A 25,840-nucleotide genomic window follows, 5' to 3' on the forward strand; every position below is an offset into this window, starting at 1 on the left:
GTGGCCGAAATGAGTTTCCTTTGAAGGGTGGCAGGGCGCACTCTCAGAGCCGGTGCTCCTCCACATCGAGAGAAGTCAGCTGAGGTAGCTCTGGCATCTGTTTCGGACGCCTCCTGGACGCCTACCTAGGGAGGTGTTCCAGGCATATCCCACCGGGAGGAGGCTTCAAGGAAGACCCAGGACACGCTGGAGGGACTATGTCTCTCGGCTGGCCTGGGAACGCCTCGGGATCCCCACAGAGGAGCTGGAGGAAGTGTGGGGTTCTGCTGCCCCCACCCTGGAAAAGCAGCAGAAAATGAATAAATGAATGTATATATATATATATATATATATATATATATATATATATATATATATATATATATATATATATATATATATATATATATATATTTTTTTTTATATATATATATATATATATATATATATATATATATATATATATATATATATATATATATATATATATGTTTAATGTAACTTATTTTGGTTTGGCTATTTATCTTGTGTATCTAATGTGGTTATTGTGTAAAAGAACTGTTCTTTTTTTACTGTATTCTAAGTTGTATTATACAGTTTCTTGAAAATTAATACACGCAAAAAAAGTACTTATGCAATATTTGTTTTCTGGATGCAGGTTTTTGCTGTTTTTTTTATTCGTGTTGATTTGGAAAAGTAGGTGAATATTTTTGTAATACTGCATATTGTTTCAAGTCATCAGGCATTGTTTAGAATAAAAGGCATCAGATAACATTAACCTTTGTTATTCTTTGTTTATTATGTTTTTTATGGTGCTAGAAGTCTTAAAATTGGCTTTTGTATAAACTCCAGACGCCCTGAAAATGTAAAACTTGTGAAGTTTTTAATTTTCCCTCCTCAATGTAACCGACAGATGGCGCCAAGAAACAGTTAGTAAATCAAGAAAAGAAAAAATACGAATGAAATAAATGAAAAGTAATTTCAATAAAATGTGGTAATATACTGTTTAAAATGGCTTACAAAGTGTCAGTAAACACAAGGTTGTGTCATTTGAGCTGGGATTAAATATGCACACACACACACACACACACACACACACACACACACACACACACACACACACACACACACACACACAGCACTTCTTATTCTATACAGTACTTTTTATAGTTTTATATAGCACGTCTTTTTCTATATAACACTTCTTTTGGTTCTTTATAGCACTTATTCTATATAAAACGTCTTATGGTTCTACATAGCACTTCTTATTCTGTATAACACTTCCTATGGTTCTATATAGCACTTCTTATTCTATATAACACTTCTTATTCTATAAAACACTTCTTATAGTTCTAAATAACACTTCTCATTGTTCTATATTAGAATTCTTTTTCTATAAAACACTTCTTATGGTTCTATATAGCGCTTCATATGGTCATAGCACTTCTTATTGTTCTATATAGCAATTCTTATTCTATATAACATTTCTTAAGGTTATAGATAGCATTTCATGGGGTTCTGTAAAACACTTTTTATGGTTCTATATAGGTCTGCTTATTCTATATAGCACTTATGGTTTTATATAACACCTATATGGTTCTATATAGTACTTCCTATGATCATATATAGCACTTTTTATTGTTCTATATATAACTCTTTTTATAGTTCTAAATAGCACTTCTTGTGGTTCTATACAACACTTCTTATGGTTCTATAGCGCCATTTGACCAAGCTCTCTTCAGCACCGTGAAAGATTAGTGCTATATAGCATCATAAAAGGTTCCCCTATCATTATGAACCAAAGAACCACTTTTAAAGTTATTTAGCACCCTTTATAAAGTGTGGCTTCTTTTAAAAGATTAAATATATTATCGTACTGATTCCAAACTTTTGACTTTCATTGAAATAAATTATTCATTGCATTTAGTAAATGTTTATAAGTGGTTGCAAGCAATTCATATGGGCTGAATTTAAACAAAATTAAGTTGAACATTACTAAATTTTATTTGTTTAAATTCAGCCCATATAAATTGTTTGCAACCACTTGCCTTAGAAAACTTTAGTAAATCCAATGAATCATTTTTGTAAGTGTGGTACTATCTGTATATATTAGAATAACTCAAGTAAGCTATATAGTATAGTATTAAAGCTATATATCTCTTGGTGAAATCTGGCAACAAACTACTAAGGGAGGTAATGTAATAACAACTGCACCCATGAGATTTCCCAGAAGCATTTCTTGTTCTCTAGCTCTAAAGGTTCAATGACTCGCCAGTGTTGACTGTTCCTTCATACAGCAGCAGAGGGCGCCATTTTATCATGAGTTTCACGCTGAGTTTCATTCGACAATCTTTTCTAAATAAAAAAGGGAAGATGTCTATATATAATGTGATGAAAATAGTAATCCACATTCAGCAATTTACTCTTCACTAACTTAAAAATTTAAGGCAAGCAGCTTCAGGACATTATTATATAGATAGATAGATAGATAGATAGATAGATAGATAGATAGATAGATAGATAGATAGATAGATAGATAGGTAGGTAGGTAGGTACGTAGGTAGATAGATAGATAGATAGATAGATAGATAGATAGATAGATAGATAGATAGATAGATAGATAGATAGATAGATAGATAGATAGATAGATAGATAGATAGATAGATAGATAGATAGATAGACAATGTTTTAAAAGACTATTCATTTAACAAGCTTTAATAAAAAAACACACAGTTTATCACACACTGTACATGATTACAGACTTACAAAAAAGTCACAAAGTGTTCTCATTGGCCAACAGGCCTAGTGCATTTTGATTGGCCAAACACCTGAAACATGATACGGGAGAATGTAATGTCTTTTGCCATAATCACCAGTTTCTATTTTAGAAAAATCAACAGTAAAAACAAAACATCAGTGTAAGTTAGTCAGATTCTGACCATAAAAAACAGCCCACACATCTTTACAAGTAGCCTTATCTACCTATTTTTATATATTCTTCCTGGAAACCTTTAGAGGTTAATAGTAATATTTGTTCATCTTTAAATCTGTAGAAGATTGTGGAAGAAATATATGTGTGGCTCATTCATCTCATTGGCACAGAAAACACTGCGATTCCCTCTGACCCCAAAAATTTACTTTTTAGCAGGGTATATGACTGCTATTTTGACATAAAACTTCACATACATGTTGTGGAAGCACAGAAGTCTTACTTTACATCCTGTAAAAAGGCCAAATGGAGCTCTTTAATGCATGTTTTTGTCAGTTAAAGGGTCTATTTTGAGCTAGTCCATGCTTTGGCCACTTTAAAAGCAGTAGAAAGTGCATTACATTTGATTAGTTTTATAATTTAGATGCTTATTGGGTCAAATGTGTAGTGAGTCAAAGTTTAAGAACAATGAACACTTGATTTATTCCTTAAAAATAATGTAATGTTGTTTAACATTTCAAGGAATAGCACTGATTTGATAAGTAAGGATATGTACACCTGCCTGAATTAAACTCCAACATGCTTATGATGACTGAAATGCTATTTTTTTTTTTTTTTTTTTGAGACAACAATCAGCTAAAAGTAATAACTTATTAACACTTTCATTAAACGTAAAGCCGACAGAAAACTTCAGTCACAAGATGGCGCCAAGCAGTCAAGAACTGCTGCGTGAAAGATACACATAAATACGGATATAAACGTTTTCAAGAAAGGTCAAGATGATTTGAATTACCCGTATGAGCTTGTGTTATTAGTTTCAGCGGTTGTGATTTGGGATTAACATCATGAAATGTCTTGACTGACCAATCAGAATAAAGTACCTTTCAATTTCCACTCATTTAACTAAGAAATACTATGAAGGATTGTATTTTTTAACTAATGTTAACAAATATAAATAAATATTAAAAATTAATGTGTTGTATATTGAAAATAGCCTGCTAATAGAACATTGTTTTGAAGTGTGACCATTTTATATTACAATTGTTGTGATGTACGACTGTACATTAATATGTACATTACTATATATATATATATATATATATATATATATATATATATATATATATATATTAATATTGTACAATAAAAGTTTTCTGTATTTTGCGATCTATGATTTTTAAATGCTTTTTATGTGCATAATGGAGCTTTGATCTTTATTCCAACAATGTTTCATGTTAAAAAGTTGGAAAAAGTGACTTTTGTTGAAATTTTTAATAGTTTGAAGTGATATAATCAGTGTGTTGTTGTTAATTGAGCGTAATACAGTACTTTTATAATACTAATACACTAATACACTCCTCTAAAACAGTACTTACCGGTACTTTTTCTTTGTTATTTTACAGACTTAATTATATAGATATACATATATATATATATATGTATATATGTATATATATATGTGTGTGTGTGTGTGTGTGTGTGTGTGTGTATATATATATATATATATATATATATATATATATATATATATATATATATATATATATTCAACAGTTCTGTCTGGAATCTGATTGACTGATAGGCGTGCGATATTCTGCAAATAACAGCACTCGTCTAGCCTCTTCACCCTTCACCCTTGTGTATTACTCCGCCTACATACAGCAACAAGCAGAGGACGCTCTAGTTTGACAAATATTACAGCTGTTGGACAACATCATGTACTTTGAGGCTTTTTTAGTCGATAATGTAGTCGTTTAGATTGCAAATATGCAGTTTATCTTAGTAAGGATCTTTACTGAACAAATAAACAGCTTAAACCAGCCTAAGCCGATTAGGCTGGGAGGTGGGAGATGACCAGCGAAAACCAGCTTGACCAGCCTAGCCAGACTGGTAGCCCAACTAAAACCAGCTATATCCAGTTTAAACCAGGCTAACTGATTAACTGATCAAGCTGGAAGATTACCAGCTAAAACCAGGCTGGAAACCAGCATGAAAAAGGCCAAAACCCCTTTGAAACCAGGCTGATTGACCAGCTAAAACCAGCCAACCAATAGATGTGTTTAAGCTGTTTTTTCAGGATAGATAGTGCCTATTTTAAATATTTATAACTTCTGAGAGACAGCGCGTCGATGGCCATTAGCTTGTCATTGAGCGGAGCAAAGACAGTTGACGTTGTTTATCCACAAGATGGTGTCAGAGACTGCATAATAAGTCCTTCGAGGAGGAAAACATCGTAATTTTTAACTACAGCTGATCAGATCATTCTAGAACTGATAACTGGTAAGACTAGTTCAGTAAACAGAAAGAAAGAAGAAATGCCTGCATGTGTTTACTGTTTTTCCTTATCGCAAACACAATAGTATTCTGCTAGCGTTTGCATTGCTTTAGCTTTTTCAGGGGTTAAGTATTGTGATTTCCCGAATGCAACAAAGAAATATTGGGAAAGCCTTATAATTTTGAAATGTGAGTAAAAATCACTTGTTTTGTCATCACTTTAGACATTACGCTAGAGAAGCATTCAAACACTAGCTCTAAAGTGACGCTGGTGAAGTAGCAATGATTTCTGCTGTTGTGACATCAGCTGCGAATGTGAATGAATGGTGGAAGAAAGTAGTTCCTTATACAAAAGGGTTTTTGAGACTCTACTTGTTAGATTTTGTTTTTATCCACACAATTATGCCATCAAACTGCTTTAAAAACCCAATATTAAACTTGTAGCAGTGCGATATGACTTTACAGTTTATCGTCACTGGTGCACGCCTCCCAACCAGGGCAATATACAGCCATATCGCACTGCTACTTGTGTGATATTGCTCATATATAGTTTATATAAAGTTTTGTATACATTAAATTGTTTTAAACTACTGAAATGTCAACAAAAGTCTCTATGTTTAGCTGCAGAGTTAATATTTAAACACTAAAAGTGAAGACTGGAGTCCAACAATGCAATTCATGAGCATAAATAAACGGAAAACACCACTGAATCACAAAATATAGGCACAGTTAATTAACAGACATTGTTTGTTATGAACCAAAGTTTGCTATTAGCATAATAAGCACAACTTTTTTTGTTTGTTTTGCAAACGTATATACAAGTTCAGTCAACTCTAGACAGACACATAACCATCATGACTTGCGAGGTTAATCGAGTTCTTCCTTGTCGTGATCCAACACAGATATGGCCTTTTTTTCCGGGAATTTCCCCCTCTCAAGTCCCAACAGATCCCACAGACTTCATACCAGTCGTAATCGTCTCTCTTTATATGACATTTGTTTACGCTTTTACATTCTGCTCAATCATACAACTCTGTCTTCTGGGTGACTGGTGCTTCCAAAAGCGGATGAAGTTTTCCCCAACAAAAATGAACAGCAGCGGATCCAGACAGCTGTTTCCAGACGCCAGAACGTGTGTGACGACTGCCGCTTTTCTTAAAGTTTCGATGTAAAGGCAAGAATCGCCATAACCGTTGATTTTAATATCCCTCTCAGCCTCCAAAAATAGAGTTCGGACGACATGATAAGGCATGAAGCAGGCCAGGAAAATCAGTAAAACTATGATGACGAGAGAGCAGGACTTTTTCTGGTTGAACTGAGATCTTTGGTTCCTCTTCTTGAGCTTTATCAAATACACAGCCGCAAAGATATAACACACAGAGATGATCGCGAAAGGCACGACAAATCCCAAAAACAGCACACCACGGTTTAAAATGATAATAGTTTCCAAATTGGAGTGTCCCAAATCCAGACATCTGGTTTTTTCATTCTCCTCATGCGTTCCTGCTTTCAGAAGCGGGATGGAGGCCAGAGAAACGATCATCCAAATAACAACGCAGATGATCCAGGCCCGTCGTGGGTTTTGCCAGCGTACATACGCGAACGGCTTGACAATGGCCACGAACCGAACCATACTAAGTACGGTCAGAAAGTAGACACTTCCGTACATATTAATGTAGAAGACGTAAGACATGATCCGGCAGGTTACATCTCCAAAAACCCAATTGGAGTCCATGAGGAAGTAGGAGGCCCGGAAAGGCAGCGAGCACACCAGCATCAGATCCGACAGCAGGAGATTGAGCATGAGGATGTTCACCGGAGTTAAAGACACCTTTTTTCGGACTGAAGAAGCAACGAAGAAGACGAGCGAGGTGATGTTGCCGACCAGCCCGAGGAAGAAGATGAACAGGTAGGCGATGGGGTAGACGGTGTGCTTGAACTGGCTGATGGAGCAGTTGTTTGTGGGGACCGTATCCAAACTCCTCATTGTTGGTACAGGGGATTAAATCTGTGAACAAGACAGACAATGAATCAACAATAAAATGAATCATTTTCAAATTACACTCAAAAAATTGCTTATTCAAAACTATTTATTCAAAATGAGTTGGAACAATTTTGGGAGGGGACCACTTAAATGTTTTATGTTAAATCACTTAAATCTGTGTTTTGCATTAATCAATTTGTGTTAAGAGTTGTGTGGAAGCCCGCGTTTTTTACAATGTAGGAAATTCCAAAAAACTTTGGGCTCTATTTTGACGGTCCATGCGCAGAACGCAAAACGCAGGGCGCAAACGCTTTCAGGGCGTGTCAGAACGCATTTTTGCTAATTTACGGACAGGAAAATGCGCTTTGCGCCAAGGCGCATGGGCTAAAAGTGTTGAGTTTATTTTCTTAATGAGTTATAGGTGTGTTTTGAGAATAAACCAATCAGAGTCTCATCTCCCATTCCCTTTAAGAGCCAGCTGCGTCACGCCAAGAGCGCATTCGCTATTTACAGGACGCAAAGTAAGTCTAAGTGGAAAAAATGAGCATTTCACAAGCAAACAGTAAACAGTTGACAGTTTTTTTAACAGAAAACAGTTAAACAGAGCATCTACTGCATGAGAATGAGAGATAATGGATCACTTTCACTTTCGCTCTTGGATAGAGAAACCTTTATGCACAGACATCAATTAGCCTATAAATAATTAATTGCGTTTGTTAAGCGCAAACATTCGTTTCAAAACTATTTCTAAATTCAGTTCTAATTTCCAGCAAACAAATAAATGAACAATAATGACCAAGTGTGGTCAAAAACCTGAGTTATATCCTAAAACACATGCTGTGCCCCATATGGTCTAAAACCTGACAGGTGGGCAAATCTAAGCTTTTTTTAATAAAACAAATATAAATATGGATATAATAAATAATACTGCTAATAATAATAACATTTTATAAAAGCAGATTGTTATGAATGAACTGAAAAAGCCTCCCGAGATGAAGAAGACATAAAAGCAGTGATTTTTCATTTTCATGTAGGCTAGAAAATAATAAGTTTTGTAATATTTTAATCCTTTATATTTATATCCTATATCTATTCTTATTATATTCTATATATATCCTTAATATTTAAATTTTTTCATATGTAAAGATATTTGCCTGTTGCTCTCTTGTGTGTATTAAGCAGTGTGTAAGCGAGGCGCAACTCTGCGCCGGAGTTTAGACCGGGTTAGTTTTGGTCTAATGAAAAATCTATTTTAGTTTCTCAAAATAGCAACGCGCCAGCGGTCCACCTCAGAACGCCTTCCTTTTTAGACCAGAACGCCTATGGGCGCACATATGAGTGCTAATGCATTTGCTATTTAAACAGCGTAGCGCAACACCTCAAAACCACTCTTGCGCCAAGCTGAAACTTTATTTATGTCTTTGCCCCTTTTTGCAAGATGTAAAACAAGTCTCTGATGTCCCTAGAGTGTGTATGTTATGTTTCAGCTCAAAATAGCTCATAAATAATGTTTTAGAAACCTTTAAAAACTGCCCCCTTTTGATTCAAGTTGTGCCATTTCGGTGACTGTCACTTTAAATTCAAATGAGCTCTTTTCAAAAGAGGGTGGAGCTACAAATTACCTGTGTGTCAGCATAGTGGCATTCAAAACGGTTGCTTCTCACTGTTTTAATTAAGAAATTTTCATTTCCAAACAAAATGCAACGTCCACATGACGTTGGGGTACAACGTCAATCCGACGTCATGTTGATGTCTTGAGCCTGCTGGGTGTTTAAGGCCATTTCAGCATTGGTGGAAAGAGTACTGAAAAAGCATACTTAAGTAAAAGTACCATTACTTGCCTAAAAATGTAGTGTGAGTAGAGTAAAAGTACCTGTTGTAAATATTACTCAAAGTAGGAGTAAAAAGTAGCCATTTTAAAAGTACTCAAGAGTAGTGAGTATTATGCTGTTAAAAGTTGATGCATTACATGTAATTTGTGGATGTGTGTAAACGTAAAATTCTGTAGTGCATTTAGTTATTGCCCAGCAGTCACACAATGTCATAAGACGTTAATATTAGGTTAGATTTAGGTTGTGATGCCAGGTGACCAAAATTCAATGTCTAGCCAGCGTCTAAGGTCAACATTATTTTGATGTCCAATAATGACATCAAATAATGTTGATATTTGGTTGATTTTAGGTTGTTGGAAAGTGACCAAAATCCAATGTCGAGCCAACATCTTAAACCAACCTCCTATTGACGTCAACTACTGACATTTATTCATTAGTTATGGCAACCAAAATTCAACGTCTGATAGACGTCATAGTTGTAACGTCGACATAACGTCAAGCGGTAACATCATTAGACGTTGATATTTGGTTGGTTTTAGGTTGGACGTTGGACGTTGGACATTGACATCGGGCTGACGTTGAGTTCTGATGTAAACCCGATTTTTATTTCCAAACAAAATGCAGCGTCTCCACGACGTTAGGGTACAATTTCAATCTGACGGCATGTTGACGTCTTGTGCCTGCTGGGTGTTTAAGCCCATTTCGTTCATCATACAGTAAACATCCGTCATCTTCTTATCAGTGACATGCATCTAAACCAGGGGTGCCCAAACTCGGTCCTGGAGGGCCGGTGTCCTGCAAAGTTTAGTTCCAATCCCTATTAGACGCACCTGGGCTAGCTGATCAACCTCATACTAGGCTTTCTAGAAACATCCGTGCAAGCGTGTTGACGCAAGTTGAAGATAAAATCTGCAGGACACCGGCCCTCAAGGACTGAATATGGGACTCCTGATCTAAACAGTCTCTGGGTCAATGCGTGTAAAGATTTTGAACATCTTCTTGGACTCTTAAAACGTCCAAACAGTTTGCTGCGATGTAAAGTGCACATGTCTTTAAGTAGTTCATTATGATGCAATTTACCTTCTATAATTTGATTGGACTGGAATTACAGGACTGAATTTTCTTCCCATACACAAGAAAAAATAAAGTAGTGACTGCAGGTCAAAGGAAAGTAGTGGAGTAAAAGTACAGATACTGCACTAAACATGTACTCAAGGAAAAGTAAAAGTACACATTTTTAACACTAAAATTACAATTTCTGAAAAAAAATCAACTCAATTACAGTCATTTGAGTATTTGTAATTAGTTAATTTACACCACTGCATTTCAGTCATCATACAGTAAACATCCGTTTACTGTAAAGTAAATCAGTTATTAGAGATGAGTTATTAAAACTATTATGTTTAGAAATGTGTTGAGATAATCTGCTCTCCGTTAAACACAAATTGGAAAAAAATAAATAAATAAACAGGGGGTTTAATAATAATAATTCTGACTTTAACTGTATATATATATATATATATATATATATATACACACATATATATATATATATATATATATATATATATATATATATATATATATATATATATATATATATATATATATATTTAAGATCAAACTATAGTTTATTTATTAGTTGGACGAATCATTTAATTACATAAGCTGAAATTAAGCTTCAGTGATGAGGTCAAATAAATCATTTGTTATAAACAATAAAACATACTCACCGCTCAAGGCAAAAGTGACTGAGCTTTCAGCATAACACACAGCTGAGTTTGCACTGACACGCAGAGAAAAATGAGGAAACTGGCAATCGATTTTATGCAAACATGAGAGTTTGTGACTAAGGAATTTGTTTCAGTTGCAGCTGCTGATGTTGTTTATTAACAGTGAAATTATTACCAATAAAATTATGCCTTAAAATTCAACATTCGAGCTATACGGTAATATTTAATTAATCCAATCTGATATCATCTGCACCATTTAAGATACACACACTGTAAAGCCCAAGAATCAACTTTATCAAATAAAAAATTTACTGAAAGTTCATATTACTCATTTGAAAGGAGTTCTGACCTCAGTGTTGAACGTAATGAGTTAATTAAATACCTCATTACTTCAACTTGGAGTAAGTTCACAGTACTCAGGTTAGTTTTTAACTCAAATGGTTTGTTGCAATCTGTTTCCTCAAACTGTTTGAGTTGACTTAACGTATTGGGTTTTACAGTACTCAGTTGGTTTGAGTTCTCTTCATTAATTGGGTTTTACTGTGCTCAAATTGCTTCGTTTACTCAAATATATTAAGTTTACAGAACTCTTTAGGATTAGTTTTTGAGCTTAAATGGTTTGTTGCAATTGGTTTCCTTTAATGGTTTGAGTTACCTTAACCTTTTGGGTTTTACAGTGCAGTATTTATATGTTGAAGTCAAAATGGTTAGCCGTCCTGTGACACTGTAATTCTTTTAAAAATGAGTGTTACTTAATAGAAACATAATAGTTTTAATAACTCATTTCTAATAATTGATTTATTTTGTCTTTGCCATGATGAGAGCACATATTTGACTAGATATTCTTCAAGATACTATTCAGCTTAAAGTGACATAATCAAGGTTAATTAGGGAAGTTATTAGACAAATGGGATTTGTTCTGTAGACAATCAAACAAACAAAACAAAAGGGGGCTAATAATATTGACCTTAAAAAGAACTGCTTTTATTCTAGCCGAAATAAAACAAATTAGACTTTCTCCAGAAGGAAAAATGTTAAACACTCTCAGAAAAAGGTATACGGTGGTTTAAATAATGCCTCTAAAGGAACAATTTTGTACCTTTGTAAAAATTGCACCATTTATGGTACAGAAAAGACCTCTTATGATACTGTTCTGTACCTTTTATAATTGTAATATAAATAAAGCTACACAATTGTTCTCATAAAAAGGAGGTACATAAGTGTTGGGCAACTCCTTTATTACAATATCTATGAAAACAAGTATGACTGTAAACCATACTAAAACATGAATCCTCATTTAAAGTTTAAAGAGACTTTTAGTTCATGTTAAAGTGTTTTTTATGTTTTATTGTATATTGAAAATGTGTACAAAAATACACTTCTCTGTAAACTAAAACATTGTTTTATAAATGTATCTGATGTTTTATATTTACTGAAAATAAATTGACTTGGATAAAGCAAAATGCCTTTAAATAGTTCTTGAAGGAGCACATTTCACACTGTTGAGGTACAGAGTGTCTTGTCACTGTAGTGGTACCTTCGTGGATCAGATTTGTGATATCAGCAGGTTTTAAAAACCAAATTTGGTACAAATCATGTCCTTAAAGGTACAAACTGCAATGGTACAAATTAGTTTCTTTGTCTTAAGGTACAATTCTGTTCCATAAAAAGGCACTGCTTGCCCCAGTGACAAGGGTTTGTACCTTCTTTGGTACAACAGTGTACATTTTTTTTCTGAGAGTGTAGGAAATACTGTGAAAAATGTCTTGCTCTGTTAAACATAGTTTAGGAAATATTAAGAAAAATAGATCACAGGAGGGCTAATCATTTTGACCACAACTGTATATATGGTATTTATGTAGATGTTTAACATGAATAGTTAATTTAATTAATTCAATTATAATAAATTATGAGTCTGGACCACAAAAGCAGTCCTTAAAGTCAATTTATATTTATATATGTAGTTATAAATGAATAAATAAGCTTTGCATTGATGCATAGTTTGTTAAGACGAAACAATATTTAGCTGAAATACAACTAAAAATTGCAAGTTAAAATAATACAAATAAAAATAAATATTTTAGGAAATACTGTGAAAATGTCTTTGCTCTGTTAAACATCAGCTGGGAAACATTCATTTATTCATTCACTATTGTTCAGCTTAGTCTTTTTATTCATCAAGGATTGCCACAGCGTCAACTCATTCATTCGTCTTTTTAGTTTAGTCCCTTTATTAATCCGGGGTCGCCACAGCAGAATGAACTGCCAACTTATCCAGCATATGTTTTACACAGCGGATGCCCTTCCAGCTGCAACCCATAACTGGGAAATACCCATACACTACAGCCAATTTAGCTGATCCAATTCACCTATAGCGTATGTGTTTGGACTGTAACTGGAGCACCCGGAGAAAACCCACACCAACGAGGAGAACATGCAAACTCCACACAGAAATGCCAATTGACCTAGGCTCGAACCAGCGACCTTCTTGCTGTGAATCAACATTGCTAACCACTAAGCCACCGTGTTGCCCAGTTGGGAAATATTTTATTATATATATACAGTTGAAGTCAGAATTATTAGCCCCTTTTGATTTTTTTCTTCTTTTTTAAATATTTCCTAAACGATTTTTAACAGAGCAAGGAAATTTTCACAGTATGTCTGATAATATTTTTTCTTCTGGAAAAAGTCTTATTTGTTTTACTTCGGCTTGAATAAAAACAGTTATTAATTTTTTAAAAAACATTTTTGGGACACAATTATTAGCCAAAAGAAGGTAGTGATTCGCACTCAATTGCTTCGTACTGTTTTTATTTGTACTTTTTCTTACATTTTACGGGTGATAACAGACAAACAGACGTTTCGGCACAAAGCCTTCCTCAGTGTGTGACACAATTCTCTAACTCCACCCTTTTATTCCATAGTCAATCACAATGTGCAATTAGTTAAACCGTCACTCTCATTTCATTATCCATTAATCACACAATAACTTATAATCTTCACAGCAATGACAATAAACAATCAAAACATCTGTTTGTCTGTTATCACCCGTAAAATGTAAGAAAAAGTAAAAATAAAAACAGTACGAAGCAATTGAGTGCGAATCAATACCTTCTTTTGAATAATAGTAACGATAAGATTAACGCACCAAACCAAAGAAGTAACTAAAAAAAACGCAATCGCGCAGGACAAACTTCAGTAACTCTGCACACAAAATTATTTAATTTTACGCTAATTTTTTTTCTCGATAGTCTACAAAACAAACCATCGTTATACAATAACTTGCCTAATTATCCTAACCTGCGTAGTTCACCTAATTAACCTAGTTAAGTTAATACACACACACACACACACACACACACACAATATTTATGTAGATATAATAATAACAACACTGTTTTAGCACTGTAAGAAATCGCAAATAAATAACATTCAGCTAATATTCAGCTCTGGAATACACTTCACAAATCAAACATTACATTACAATATACAGTCAGAAATGGACATGGTATCTTCATGAAACATGATCTTTACTTAATATTCAAATCATTTTTGGCATAACTAATCACCCGTATACTGTATTTTTTGTCTACTGTAACAAATACACTCATAAGAGGTTTTGTGGTCACGATTATAACAATGAACAGAGTAAAATGACAGTACAATAATGTCAACAGTCCACTGTAAAAAATGTGGTCTTCTTCAACTAATGCGCGTACCTGTGAGAACTGAATCCACGACTTCAGAAAACGTCTCCAGAAATGAAGGTTAAATCCTGCAGAGGAGTGCGAGTGTGGAGGCTGAGAGGTGAAGTATCTCTGTATAATAAACCGTATAAAGGCATGACTGAACACAGACACACACACACACACACACACACACACAGCTGCACTGGAGAAATGATTCCCTTTCCCAGCCCACAGACACACCCAGCCAATCTTGATGCAATGCTGGATTCATGAGAACTGTTACACACATCCAGTAAATTACAGACTGATCTTTCATAAAGAATGTGTTGTTTCATTTGAAGAAGGTTGTTTTCTTTTATGAGAGAAACAAAAAAAATCAACCACTTGAAAATTCTCGGTTTCTCTGGATGTACTAGGTGTGGGATTCAGGAAAATGGTGATTGTTTTAATGTATGATGGTCTGATTGTCGGGACTCTTTTGTTTTGGTCTTGTTAATTCTCCAGTCTTTAATGCAGTGCTCGGCTCAAGTGTATACCACAGTGGGAGATGAAAGTATTTTGAGGTACATTTGACCTGATGTCAAATGTATGGTGGAGTTCTGCCAGTGTGCTTTTCACCTTACATACTGGCAGATTCACTATGCACCTGCCTCCTGAGAATGTCAGCAGTGACCACTCGCTCCCCCAGTGTACCCTTCAGTACCGAAGGGCCCTCTGTTGTTGGCTATAGCCCTATAGTGCAACTAGTTTCAGCTTCAGCTCAAGAGTTCCCCCCAGTGTCTGCGTCAACCCCAGAGTGCCCTCAATGTCGACGTCAGTCCTAGAGTGCCCGCCGAGGTTGGCTTCAGTCCCTGAGTGCCCTCAGTATCGGCTTTAACCCAGAGTGCCCCCAGTGTCTGCTTCAGCCCCAGAGTGCCCTCAGTGTTGGCTTTAGCCCCAGAGTGCCCTCAGTGTCTGCTTCAGCCCCAGAGTGCCCTCAGTGTTGGCTTTAGCCCCAGAGTGCCCTCAGTGTTGGCTTTAGCCCCAGAGTGCCCTCAGTGTTGGCTTTAGCCCCAGAGTGCCACCAGTGTTGGCTTCAGTCCCTGAGTGCCCTCAGTGTCGGCTTTAACCCAGAGTGCCCCCAGTGTCCGCTTCAGCCCCAGAGTGCCCTCAGTGTTGGCTTTAGCCCCAGAGTGCCCTCAGTGTTGGCTTTAGCCCCAGAGTGCCCTCAGTGTTGGCTTTAGCCCCAGAGTGCCACTAGTGTTGGCTTCAGTCTCTGAGTGCCCTTAGTGTCGGCTTTAACCCAGAGTGCCCCCAGTGTCTGCTTCAGCCCCAGAGTGCCCTCAGTGTTGGCTTTAGCCCCAGAGTGCCCTCAGTGTTGGCTTTAGCCCCAGAGTGCCCTCAGTGTTGGCTTTAGCCCCAGAGTGCCACCAGTGTTGGCTTCAGTCCCTGAGTGCCCTTAGTGTCGGCTTTAACCCAGAGTGCCCCCAGTGTCTGCTTCAGCCCCAGAGTGCCCTCAGTGTTGGCTTTAGCCCCAGAGTGCCCTCAGTGTTGGCTTTAGCCCCAGAGTGCCACCAGTGTTGGCTTCAGTCCCTGAGTACCCTCAGTGTCGGCTTCAACCCAGAGTGCCCCCAGTGTCTGCTTCAGCCTCAGAGTGCTCTTAGTGCTGGCTTCAGCCCCAGAGTGCCTCACAGTGTTGACCTCAGCTCCAGAGTGCCCTCGGTTTTGGCTTCAGCCCAAGAGTGCTCCCCAGTGTCTGCTTCAACCCCAGAGCGCCCTCAGTGTTGGCTTCAGCCCCAGAGTGCTCCCCAGTGTTGGCTTTAGCCCCAGAGTGCCCTTAGTGTTGGCTTCAGCCCCAGAGTGCCCTCAGAGTTGACTTCAGCCATCAGAGTGCCCTCAGTGTCGGCCTCAACCCCAGAGTGCCCTCAATGTTGGCATCAGTCCCAGAGTGCCCTAAGTGTTGGCTTCAGCCCCAGAGTGCCCCAAAGTGTTGACTTTAGCTCCAGAGTGCTTTCAGTGTTGGCTTCAGCCCCAGAGTGCCCCAGGGTGTTGGCTTCAGCTCCAGAGTGCCCCCAGTGTTGGCTTCAGCTCCAGAGTGCCCTCATTGTTGGCTTCAGCCTCAGAGAGCCCTCATTATTGGCTTTAGCTCCAGAGTGCCCCCCAGTGTTGACTTTAGCCTCAGAGTTCATGCAGTGTCTGCTTTGGTTCCAGAGTGCCCCCCAGTGTTGGCTTCAGCCCCAGAGTGCCCTCCAGTGTTGCCTTCAGCCTCAAAGGGCCCCTGAGTATCCACTTCAGGCCCAGAGCCCCCCCCCCCCCGATGTTGGTTTCAGACCAAGGGTGCCCCATAGTGTTGACTTCAGCCCCAGAGTTCCAGAGCATCCACTAGTGTCAGCTTCAGCCCTACGTGCTGTTAGGCTGGTTTTAGCTGGTCAACCAGGCTGGTTTTAGAGGGGTTTTGGCCCCTTTCAGGCTGGTTACCAGCCATTTCCAGCCTGGTCTTAGTTGGTCAGGCTGGAAAATGACCAGCCTTAACCAGCTAAAACCAGCTTGACCAGCCTGGTTTAAGTTGGACATAGCTGGTTTTGGCTGGATAAGCTGGTTTTAGCTGGTCACCTCCCAGCCTGACTAGCTAAGACCAGGCTGGAAATGGCTGGAAACCAGCCTGGAAGTGGCAAAAGTCTAGGCTGGTTTAAGCTGTTTTTTCCAGTAAATAAACAATTTTATTGAACATGTAATTTTTTATGTCTGTTCAAAAAGTAAGGGTTAAAGTGAAGGATTAACCAGTGTATCATGTATTTACAGTATAACGTTACCGATATTAGCAGTTAATATGTGGTTTTGCTGTAGTCACCATGTCTTGTAAGGGAAGTTTGAAATCCTGTGTCGCTCAAATCCACCCATATGAGACACTGCCAGCTGAGAGAGGACTGAACATCCACCTCAACTCGCAGACATGCAGAATTGACGCTTTACTCCACCATCTCCATCCTAATCTGCCACAGGAATGAAGACCTTGACGATTCATTTAACACGAGGTAAACATTCAGAGTTTTATTTGTAAAACTCGACGTGAGACGGATTGACACTTCTCCGTGACGTCATTCTCACTCGGCTAACATCAGCTAGCAGCTTTACCCATTCAAACACCTTTAGTTGTGTTTAGTTAATTTAACAACTTTCGTATACATTCGGGTGGTGTTATCTGACATGTTAGCTTGAGCTTCGTGCAGACTCGAGGACTGTTTTCGTCTCTGCAAGCAGTGGAGGTGTTATGAAAATAAACGATAGTTAGCTTGTTAGCTAACTAACAGCTGAATAATAATAACGCGTCTTTGTTTACACATGCACTCATTAATGCGTTTAAAAAGTACTTAGATGTTTTACAGCTAACGTTACTATTAACGCAGACTTTGTTTAGTCACACGTTGTTTGGTTTGTAATGTTTTATTTAAGCTAATTAAACTTTGACAGCTATGTTATTTCAGTAAAACTTGACGTATTTAGATGAAGTTATTATATTTACACAATATTTAGTATTATAAATAAATCACATTAGCAGCCAATGACTAGGAAAGTACACCATGCTAGTGTGATTTTAATGTCACTTTGCATGCGAATTCAGACCCAATATTCAAAGTAACGTGGTAAACAAGTACGTTTAATATATAAGTTGTCACTGAACGAATGTGGAAATACAAAACCAACCATACCTCAATATGTCACCTGTATTGTGTTTTTATTGGCTTTTCACTTAAGATAAAGTGCTTTAAACAGGGTTTCTGCTTGGTTTTTAAATGTCTTTAATCTCAAAATTTAAATGTTATGCCGTAAAAGTCTTAAAATAACTGAAATATTGTGTTTTAGGTCTTAAATCTTTTTTTAAACCGGTCTTAATTTTCCTTTGTTCATTTATAGCTACCAAATCTGGCCAAAACCCATACAATCACCAACAATCATCTCAATAAAACTTTTTATTTATAGAATATAATTTTAACTCTATTTACCGGTTTAATTATATTCCTAACAATAACATTCGTTTAAAAGATCTCTATCTATTTACTGCTGAGGAAAGCGACCTGGACAGATTGTTGTATATATTTAGTTTATTCATTCATTCATTTTTTTTTTGGCTTAGTCCCTTTATTAATCTGGGGTCGCCACAGCGGAACGAACCGCCAACTTATCCAGCATATGCCATTCCACCCCCAACCCATCTGTGAGAAACATCCACATTCACACACTCATACACCACAGACAATTTAGCCTACCCAATTCACCTGTACCGCATGTCTTTGGACTTTGTAAAAAAATGGAGACACCCGGAGGAAACCCACACTAACGCAGGGAGAGCATGCAAACTCCACACAGAAACACCAACTGACCCAGCCGATGCTCGAACCAGCGACCTTCTTGCTGTGAGGCGACTGCTATTTAGTTTATAATAGTTGTTAAAACTTTTTAAAAACATTTAATCTTTTTTTAATTCAAAGAAAGTTTATGTTGGGGAAAAAGTGTTTGAATACAAGTAGGGTTTGCTTGTTTTTACACAATATTTTAAATATTTAGCTAAGAAATAAAATCTAAAATATTTGTATTATTTATTAATATTGTAATATTAAATGTATTAATTTTATTTTATTTTTATTTATAGTATAGTAAAAAGCCATTTGAAAAATTTCTTAGCCTTTAGTGCTTGATGAGTTTAAAGTTTCATCCGTATTGGTCTTAAAAATGTCTTAAAGTCTTAAATTCTGTGAAACCTGCAGAAATCCTGTTTAAAATTAATGATATCAATTATGACAATGTCAGGCCAGTGATTGATATATATGTATATATATATATATATATATTTGAGGTTTGAGTTGCACAGTTTACTGTAGGAAGTTTTTATTTACTCTAAGCTTATCTTTCCGCATGAATATTTCACAATTTTATGTGTTTCTTCCAATTTATTTTTAATCTAATTGTGAAATTTGCTAGAACTGGTTTGTAAAACAGCTACAAAATATCGTATGCTGTCGATCTACAATAAATAAAATGTACAAAAGTGAATTTTCTACACATAGAAAGAACATTAAATGTAGTTTTTAACTTTAAACACAATTGTGGAAATAGGATGTCGAAATATAAAGTAATATTTCATCATAGCATGTGAAAATGAGAGTATGTACTCATCTGTACTTATTTAAGTGTAAAAAAAGTGTTCATTCATATTAAATAAAAAAAATCTAAAAAGATTTATTTAGTCTTTAATATGCCATTAGATTATCTTTATTATAAATAATTCTGCCATTATTTTTGAGCGTATAAACTAATGTTATTTAAATATCTCTTTTGTTTGTGATATATATTGTGATATGAATAGAATTCCATCAGTTTGACTTTAATGTTTTTAAGGGTAGTCAATTAGTATTCAGGTACAGGAATTAAATAATCAAATTTAAAATGACGCTATAGTCTTCATTATTTAAATAATTTAATACAATTAGTTGTTGTTAAAGCTACAAAAAGTACATTTTCTTGCACCCGGATGCTTTAAACCTGCTTAAAATACTCAAACAGGCTTTAAAAACACATGCAGATAATTAACTTTCACTGTATTGTGGATACAATTTGCAGTAATTCCACAAATGTTCATGTTCTGAATGGTTGTGCTTGATTGTCTACTAATCCTGATAGGACATTGCAGATATATTGCAATATCGATGATTACACAATATATTGTGCAGCTTTAATTGGGGGTGTTTTCTGTAAAACATGTACACTACCTGACAAAAGTCTTGTCACCTATCCATGCACTTATTTTTTTTTTGTGTTTGACGCTTATGCATGATTACATGTGCTACGTATATGATTTTATTCTGATGCATTAATGTCTTGTTGAACTTCAAACAGCAAATTAAATTTGGTCTCTTCAGACGCAGTTAATGTTTTGGAAATGATTTTGTTCACAGAGTAGTATGCTGGACGTGGGGAAGTGGCCGGTGTTCGCCCTCCTGCCCCCTGAGGAACTACGGCTCATCCGTCAGGCCTGTGTGTTTGGCAGTGCTGCCAATGAGGCCATCTATGTTACTGTCAATGATGAGGTACAGACACACTCAAACACACTGTAAATGAGAACACATTCTAGCTGAATAATGATAATTAAGGTAAATAATAATTAGGGAGTGGAATTGAAGACTATAGAAAACACAAGACGTGTCACTCATATAGTTTTGAATGGGGAAAAGTGTAACTGTCAATATGGTGAATTAAGCCCCGCCTTCTAGTACAGGAGCCAATCATCGATCGGTATAGACTGAGGATTCTCTGGGGGAGGGGATTGGACCAGATGTGTTTTTATGACAGTTTCTGCAGCTTCATTGTTATGAACCCTCTGGGGTCAGCAAATGTTCTGGGATCTCAGCAAATAGTTTCTTCACACACATGAAAAATATTTCCACATAAAGCTTAAACGAACCAGCTCACTTGAAAATTTTATTAAAAAAAGTTATTTTGAGAATATTAATGCATAAACACATGTAATAAAACATGTAAACAGAAACATCCGTAAAAATGCAGATTTTGTGCGATTCATATGGTTAGAAATTAAAATTAGGAGACTTATTTTACCTTTATTGATAATTCCAAATACGAAATTGAATTTTAAGTTTAGAGTTTTGGAGAATTTGACGTTTTTGGAAAGAATAGGTTCACTACAAGTAATTAAACTAATAATGTTTTTGGTATAGTTTAACATTTTGAAATACAAATTTATAGCCATTTATAGTAATTTTTAAGTGTTATAATAAAGATATTTTATAATATTTATGTGTTATATACATTGAGGTTTATGTATATATATATATGTGTGTATGTGTATGTGTATGTGTGTGTGTGTGTGTGTGTGTGTGTGTGTGTGTGTGTGTGTGTGTGTGTGTGTGTGTGTGTGTGTGTGTGTGTGTGTGTAGTGCTCAGCATAATTGAGCACACCCCATATTGAAAATTAATATTTTAATCCATTTTTCATGGAATATTATTACAAATGAAACTAAAAATGTTTTTGGTATAGTTTAATATTTTGAAATATTAATTTATAGCCATTTATAGTATTTTAAGTGTTATAATAAAGATATTTTATAATATTTATGTATTATATACAATGAGATTTTTAAATAAATATATATATATATATATATATATATATATATATATATATATATATATATATATATATATATATATATATATATGTATAGTGCTCAGAATAATTAAGTACACCATATTTTGTAAATGAATATTTGAATCCAGTTTTCAGTGACCACAAAGTTAAACAAAACAGATTTATTAAACGGATATATTTGTTAATAAATATTTTAGTCACCAAACATGTTTAGAAATTGAAAGATAATCAATTGAATTCAAGTAAAATATAAAAAAATTACATCCTACAAAAATCCACAAAATTTAAAATGCTTCTTTTGGTTTTTCCTTTTTTTAAAATTTGTATTTAATGTTTTTAACATATAAATTTGGGTGTACTAGTTTTTGGAACATTATCGTAAATTATTTTGTTAGATAAGCTCCAGAATTTGGCTTCGGTACTGACTAATCTAATGTATATGCACAACTATATTATTGTATAGCTTCCTATTAAAAATATGATATATATATATATATATATATATTTCAAATTATTGGCATTTTATCATATACATTTAATTTTTTTTTTTACGCTGACAAATGTTTTGAGGACAATGCAGAGTTATGCAATATAATGTGTTGTTTAATATATAACAGACTGATTTTTAAAGAAAGATATTCATATAAAAATATACATTTTTCATATTTATTTTTCTTACTGACCTTACTGATATCTTTTGAACGGTACATTATAAATATATATATCTTTCACTTGAAGTTCATCTTTAAAATATAATTTGATGTAATCTATTTATAATCTGCATTTTTTGAGAAAAGACCTGTTTGATATTTAAGATATTGCTAAAAAGGACTTGCTAAAAACTTTAATAGGAAATGCATGTTTAACAAAACATTTAAAATTTTAGCTTGATGTGTCAGAAAAAATGGCTTTCAGTAAGATTTTACTTTGGTGAATTGTCAAACATTTCTAATAGATTATGTTTATGTTTTCCATGTGCTCATTATTAAAAACATTGCAATTGATAAAAAACAACAAAATTAATTAATCGGAAATGGCTGAACAAGACCACATAGTTCACTAAAATTTGAAATATTTATTCCACGTGTTAGCGTGGGGTTTTTCTGGGTGCCCCAGTTTCCCTCACAAGTCCAAAAACATGTACCGAAGGTGAACTGGGTAAGCTAAATTAGTTGTAGTGTATGTGTGTGAATGAGTGTATATGAGTGTTTCCCAGTAATTGGTTGCAGCTGGAAGAGCATCCGCTGCGTAAAACATATGGTGGATAAGTTGGCGGTTCATTCTGCTGTGGCGACCTCAGATTAATAAAGAGACTAAGCCGGAAATGAATGATTGAATGAATTTCTTCTAATAACATGAAAATAATTTATATTAGTGAAATGCACTTTTATGATTTGAAATTATTCATTTAAATAGAATCTGATTGAAATATATATATATATATGTATATATATATATATATATATATATATATATATATATATATATATATATATATATATATATATATATATATATATATATATACACACATATATACATATATATACATATATATATATATATACATATATATATGTATATATATGTATATGTATATGTATATATATATATATATATATATATATATATATATATATATATATATATATATATATATATAATGTATATATATAATTTTTTTATTTTATTGTCTTCATTGGTGGAATTTGTGAAAATATTTCCTGCTTCAGAATTGTAATACGAAAAGAAAAAGTCCAGCACATAAACCCTGATAGCGCAGAGACTGTGACAAAGCCTGAGTGATCTTAGGTCAGTGATAAGCAGATCGAGCGAGGCTATATTTAGGCGTGTAATGCTAACAAAAGCCTTGTTTTGCTTCCTGAGAGGAGCTCTGGTGCACATCCTGAACCCTGAACACTTCCTTTTTTAGCTCTGTTTGCTATTCTTTCATCTTATAGCTTTATAGATATATGACCCAAAAAAAAAAAAAAAACACCCAGAGAGGTATCACATTAGCAGAGATCAAACGCTGAAACACAGAATAAGTATGCTGTTTAAGTGCACTGTGTAAACAGGTTTGGGGTCACGTTTGGGAGTTTAGAGCTTTTAAAGGGGACCTATCACTTTTATAAGGGGTTTAAACACAGTTGTGTGGAAATAGTGTGTGAAAATAACCTGCATCTAATGTTACATTTCTTCAGTCTGCAGTAACACTTTGAGTGGTGTTCTCCTTTTGTTAATGTCATTAGAGGGGGAAAGCCCCGCCCACTAGTGATGATCTGTCCTCGTTAGCATAGACAGCACTGAGTGAGAAGCAGCCGTCAGCCATTAGTTTTCACCATTGATGTTTTGTTCAATTGCTATGGTAATAAGAGGGATAAAGTACGTTTAGGGGTGCGTTTCCCAAACAACGATGTAACTTGCAGCTAAACTATCGTAGTACGATGCATCGGTTGGGAAAAGAATGATTTAGTGACAAGTGTTTCCCAAAACCGGTAGTTTCTCTGTCGCAGATCCATCGTTTGAACCACGTTAGTTGTAATGCAAAACGCCCATAATGATGCTCTAAACGGGGTGGAGTAACTTTGGGCAAATTATATTGTTTTACACGCATTTAAAATAAAATCCAATATTAGTTTTGGTAAAAACATGCACTCACTTTCCATGTTAATTGAAATATATGTAAATGGCACATATAGGGCCTGTGTTTCCTTTACAAATATTATTGAGAATATTACATATTCTATTATAAAGCATAAAATCACTTACAACATTATATAAATAAATAAATAATGAGGCTATTTAATAAAAAAATTACATTTAATATTCATTAATAGAAAATGAAAAAATCCTACTTTAATAATAATATGAATGATGATTAATTATTATTATTATTATTATTATTATTATTATTATTGTTATTATTATAATTATTATTATTACTATTATTATTATTATTACTATTATTAAGTAGGATATTGTTTATTTACTTAAAAAAAAATGTAAAAGTGTATTTTTACAATTTGACACATGCAAACCACTGCAGAAATGTTCTACCCAACAGGCCCATGTCATTTACAGTACAGATACTTAATAAATAATCTACTATAAATTAAAAGCTTTAACGTATGCTGTGTTTTTTTGTTTTCACAAGCTTTGGAGACGTAAAATAAATGCTGCTTTTAAAAAATAGGTCACCTATAGCTTTCGCCATGAGGCTGTGCTCTAAATGACATCAATTTTTTCGAAGTGCCCTGCAAAGGGAGCACAACTGTAAACATGAAGATTGCTAAAACTGAACTGTAAAAATACTTTGAAAGCAAATTACACCTAAGAGAGATGACCTTAATGCTTTTTTATTTTTAATCATACCAAGTTTTAATGTTAGAATGTTCTAAATGAATAGGGCATAAGGGGGAAGACTGGGAATAGCGCACAGCCAGGAACTATGTTTCTAGCTATAGCTCCAGAGGTGTAGTTGCAAATGCACAAGTTCGCGATGCAGTTTGTGAATGTTTGTTGGAACAATGGATTTGGGAAATGGCAAATCAACAAACTTTTTTTGTAATGATGTAACTTGCAACCATCTTTGGCTAACGATGGTTTTGGGAAATGCACCCCAGGATAGTTTGTTTGGGCTTATACAACAGTGCTCCACCTTGCTTTGGTCTGCCAATAAACCTGTCAGGCTTTATTATGCAATAACCTCTTGATGTGCTTTATCACTCCTGTATATTCCCCCCCCCCCAATTTATGTTTAACGGAAAGAAGATTTTTTTTCAACAAATTTCTAAACATAATAACTAATAACTCTAATAACTTCTAATAACTGATTTATTTTATTTTTGCCATAGTGACAGCGCATAATATTTGACTAGATATTGTTCAACATACTAGTATTCAGCTTAAAGATGACATTTAAAGTATTAACTAGGTTAATTAGGCAAGTTTGGGTAGTTAGACTAGTCATTGTATAACAGTGGTTTGTTCTGTAGACTATCAAAAAATATTGTTCAAGGGGGCTAATAATATTGACCTTAAAATAAGTTTAAAAAAATAAAAAACTGCTTTTATTCTAGCCGAAATAAAACAAAAAAAGTCTTTCTCCTGAAGAAAAAAATATTATAGGAAATACTGTGAAAAATTCTGGAATCTGTTCAACATCATTTGGGAAATATTTGAAAAAGACCAAAAAATTATAGGAGGGTGAATAATTCTGACTTTAACTGCATGTAAACATAATAAAAAGTAAGTTCTTGTGCAGCAGCTAAACTCT

At 34.9% G+C, this 25,840-nt stretch overlaps 2 protein-coding genes and 1 long non-coding RNA gene across 25 annotated transcripts in view; 2 read left to right on the top strand and 1 right to left on the bottom strand.

The window, feature by feature from the left end:
- Positions 1 to 25,840, top strand: part of LOC147833556 (uncharacterized) — a 486,957-nt gene that overhangs the window by 330,315 nt on the left and 130,802 nt on the right. The gene's annotated exons all lie outside the window — the stretch shown is intronic.
- cysltr2b (cysteinyl leukotriene receptor 2b) lies at positions 5,511 to 17,505 on the bottom strand. Of its 2 annotated transcripts, none has more exons than XM_087283649.1 (2): positions 17,251 to 17,505; positions 5,511 to 7,190 (listed from the first exon to the last, which is right to left on the bottom strand). In XM_087283649.1, the coding sequence occupies exon 2, from the start codon at positions 7,167 to 7,169 to the stop codon at positions 6,183 to 6,185; it is 987 nt and encodes a 328-aa protein (XP_087139775.1). In that variant the 5' UTR covers positions 7,170 to 7,190; positions 17,251 to 17,505; the 3' UTR covers positions 5,511 to 6,182. The 2 variants fall into 2 exon arrangements, with proteins under 2 accessions (XP_087139775.1, XP_087139774.1); XM_087283648.1 differs by lacking the exon at positions 17,251 to 17,505 and adding an exon at positions 14,451 to 14,578.
- Positions 17,295 to 25,840, top strand: part of rcbtb2 (regulator of chromosome condensation (RCC1) and BTB (POZ) domain containing protein 2) — an 824,162-nt gene continuing 815,616 nt past the window's right edge. For all 22 annotated transcript variants that reach the window (XM_087283562.1, XM_087283557.1, XM_087283556.1 and 19 more), the window contains exons 1-2: positions 17,295 to 17,434; positions 20,354 to 20,485. In XM_087283562.1, the coding sequence (XP_087139688.1) occupies positions 20,360 to 20,485 (126 nt within the window). In that variant the 5' untranslated portion in view covers positions 17,295 to 17,434; positions 20,354 to 20,359. The remainder of the gene's footprint in view (positions 17,435 to 20,353; positions 20,486 to 25,840) is intronic.

The sequence above is a fragment of the Danio rerio genome, chromosome 15, assembly GCF_052040795.2.
Source record: "Danio rerio strain M-AB ecotype USA chromosome 15, GRCz13ab, whole genome shotgun sequence".
NCBI lineage: Eukaryota > Metazoa > Chordata > Actinopteri > Cypriniformes > Danionidae > Danio > Danio rerio.

Excerpts from the sequence above, each read along its gene's own strand:
- cysltr2b (XM_087283649.1), bottom strand. The coding sequence starts at position 7,169 with ATGAGGAGTTTGGATACGGTCCCCACAAACAACTGCTCCATCAGCCAG.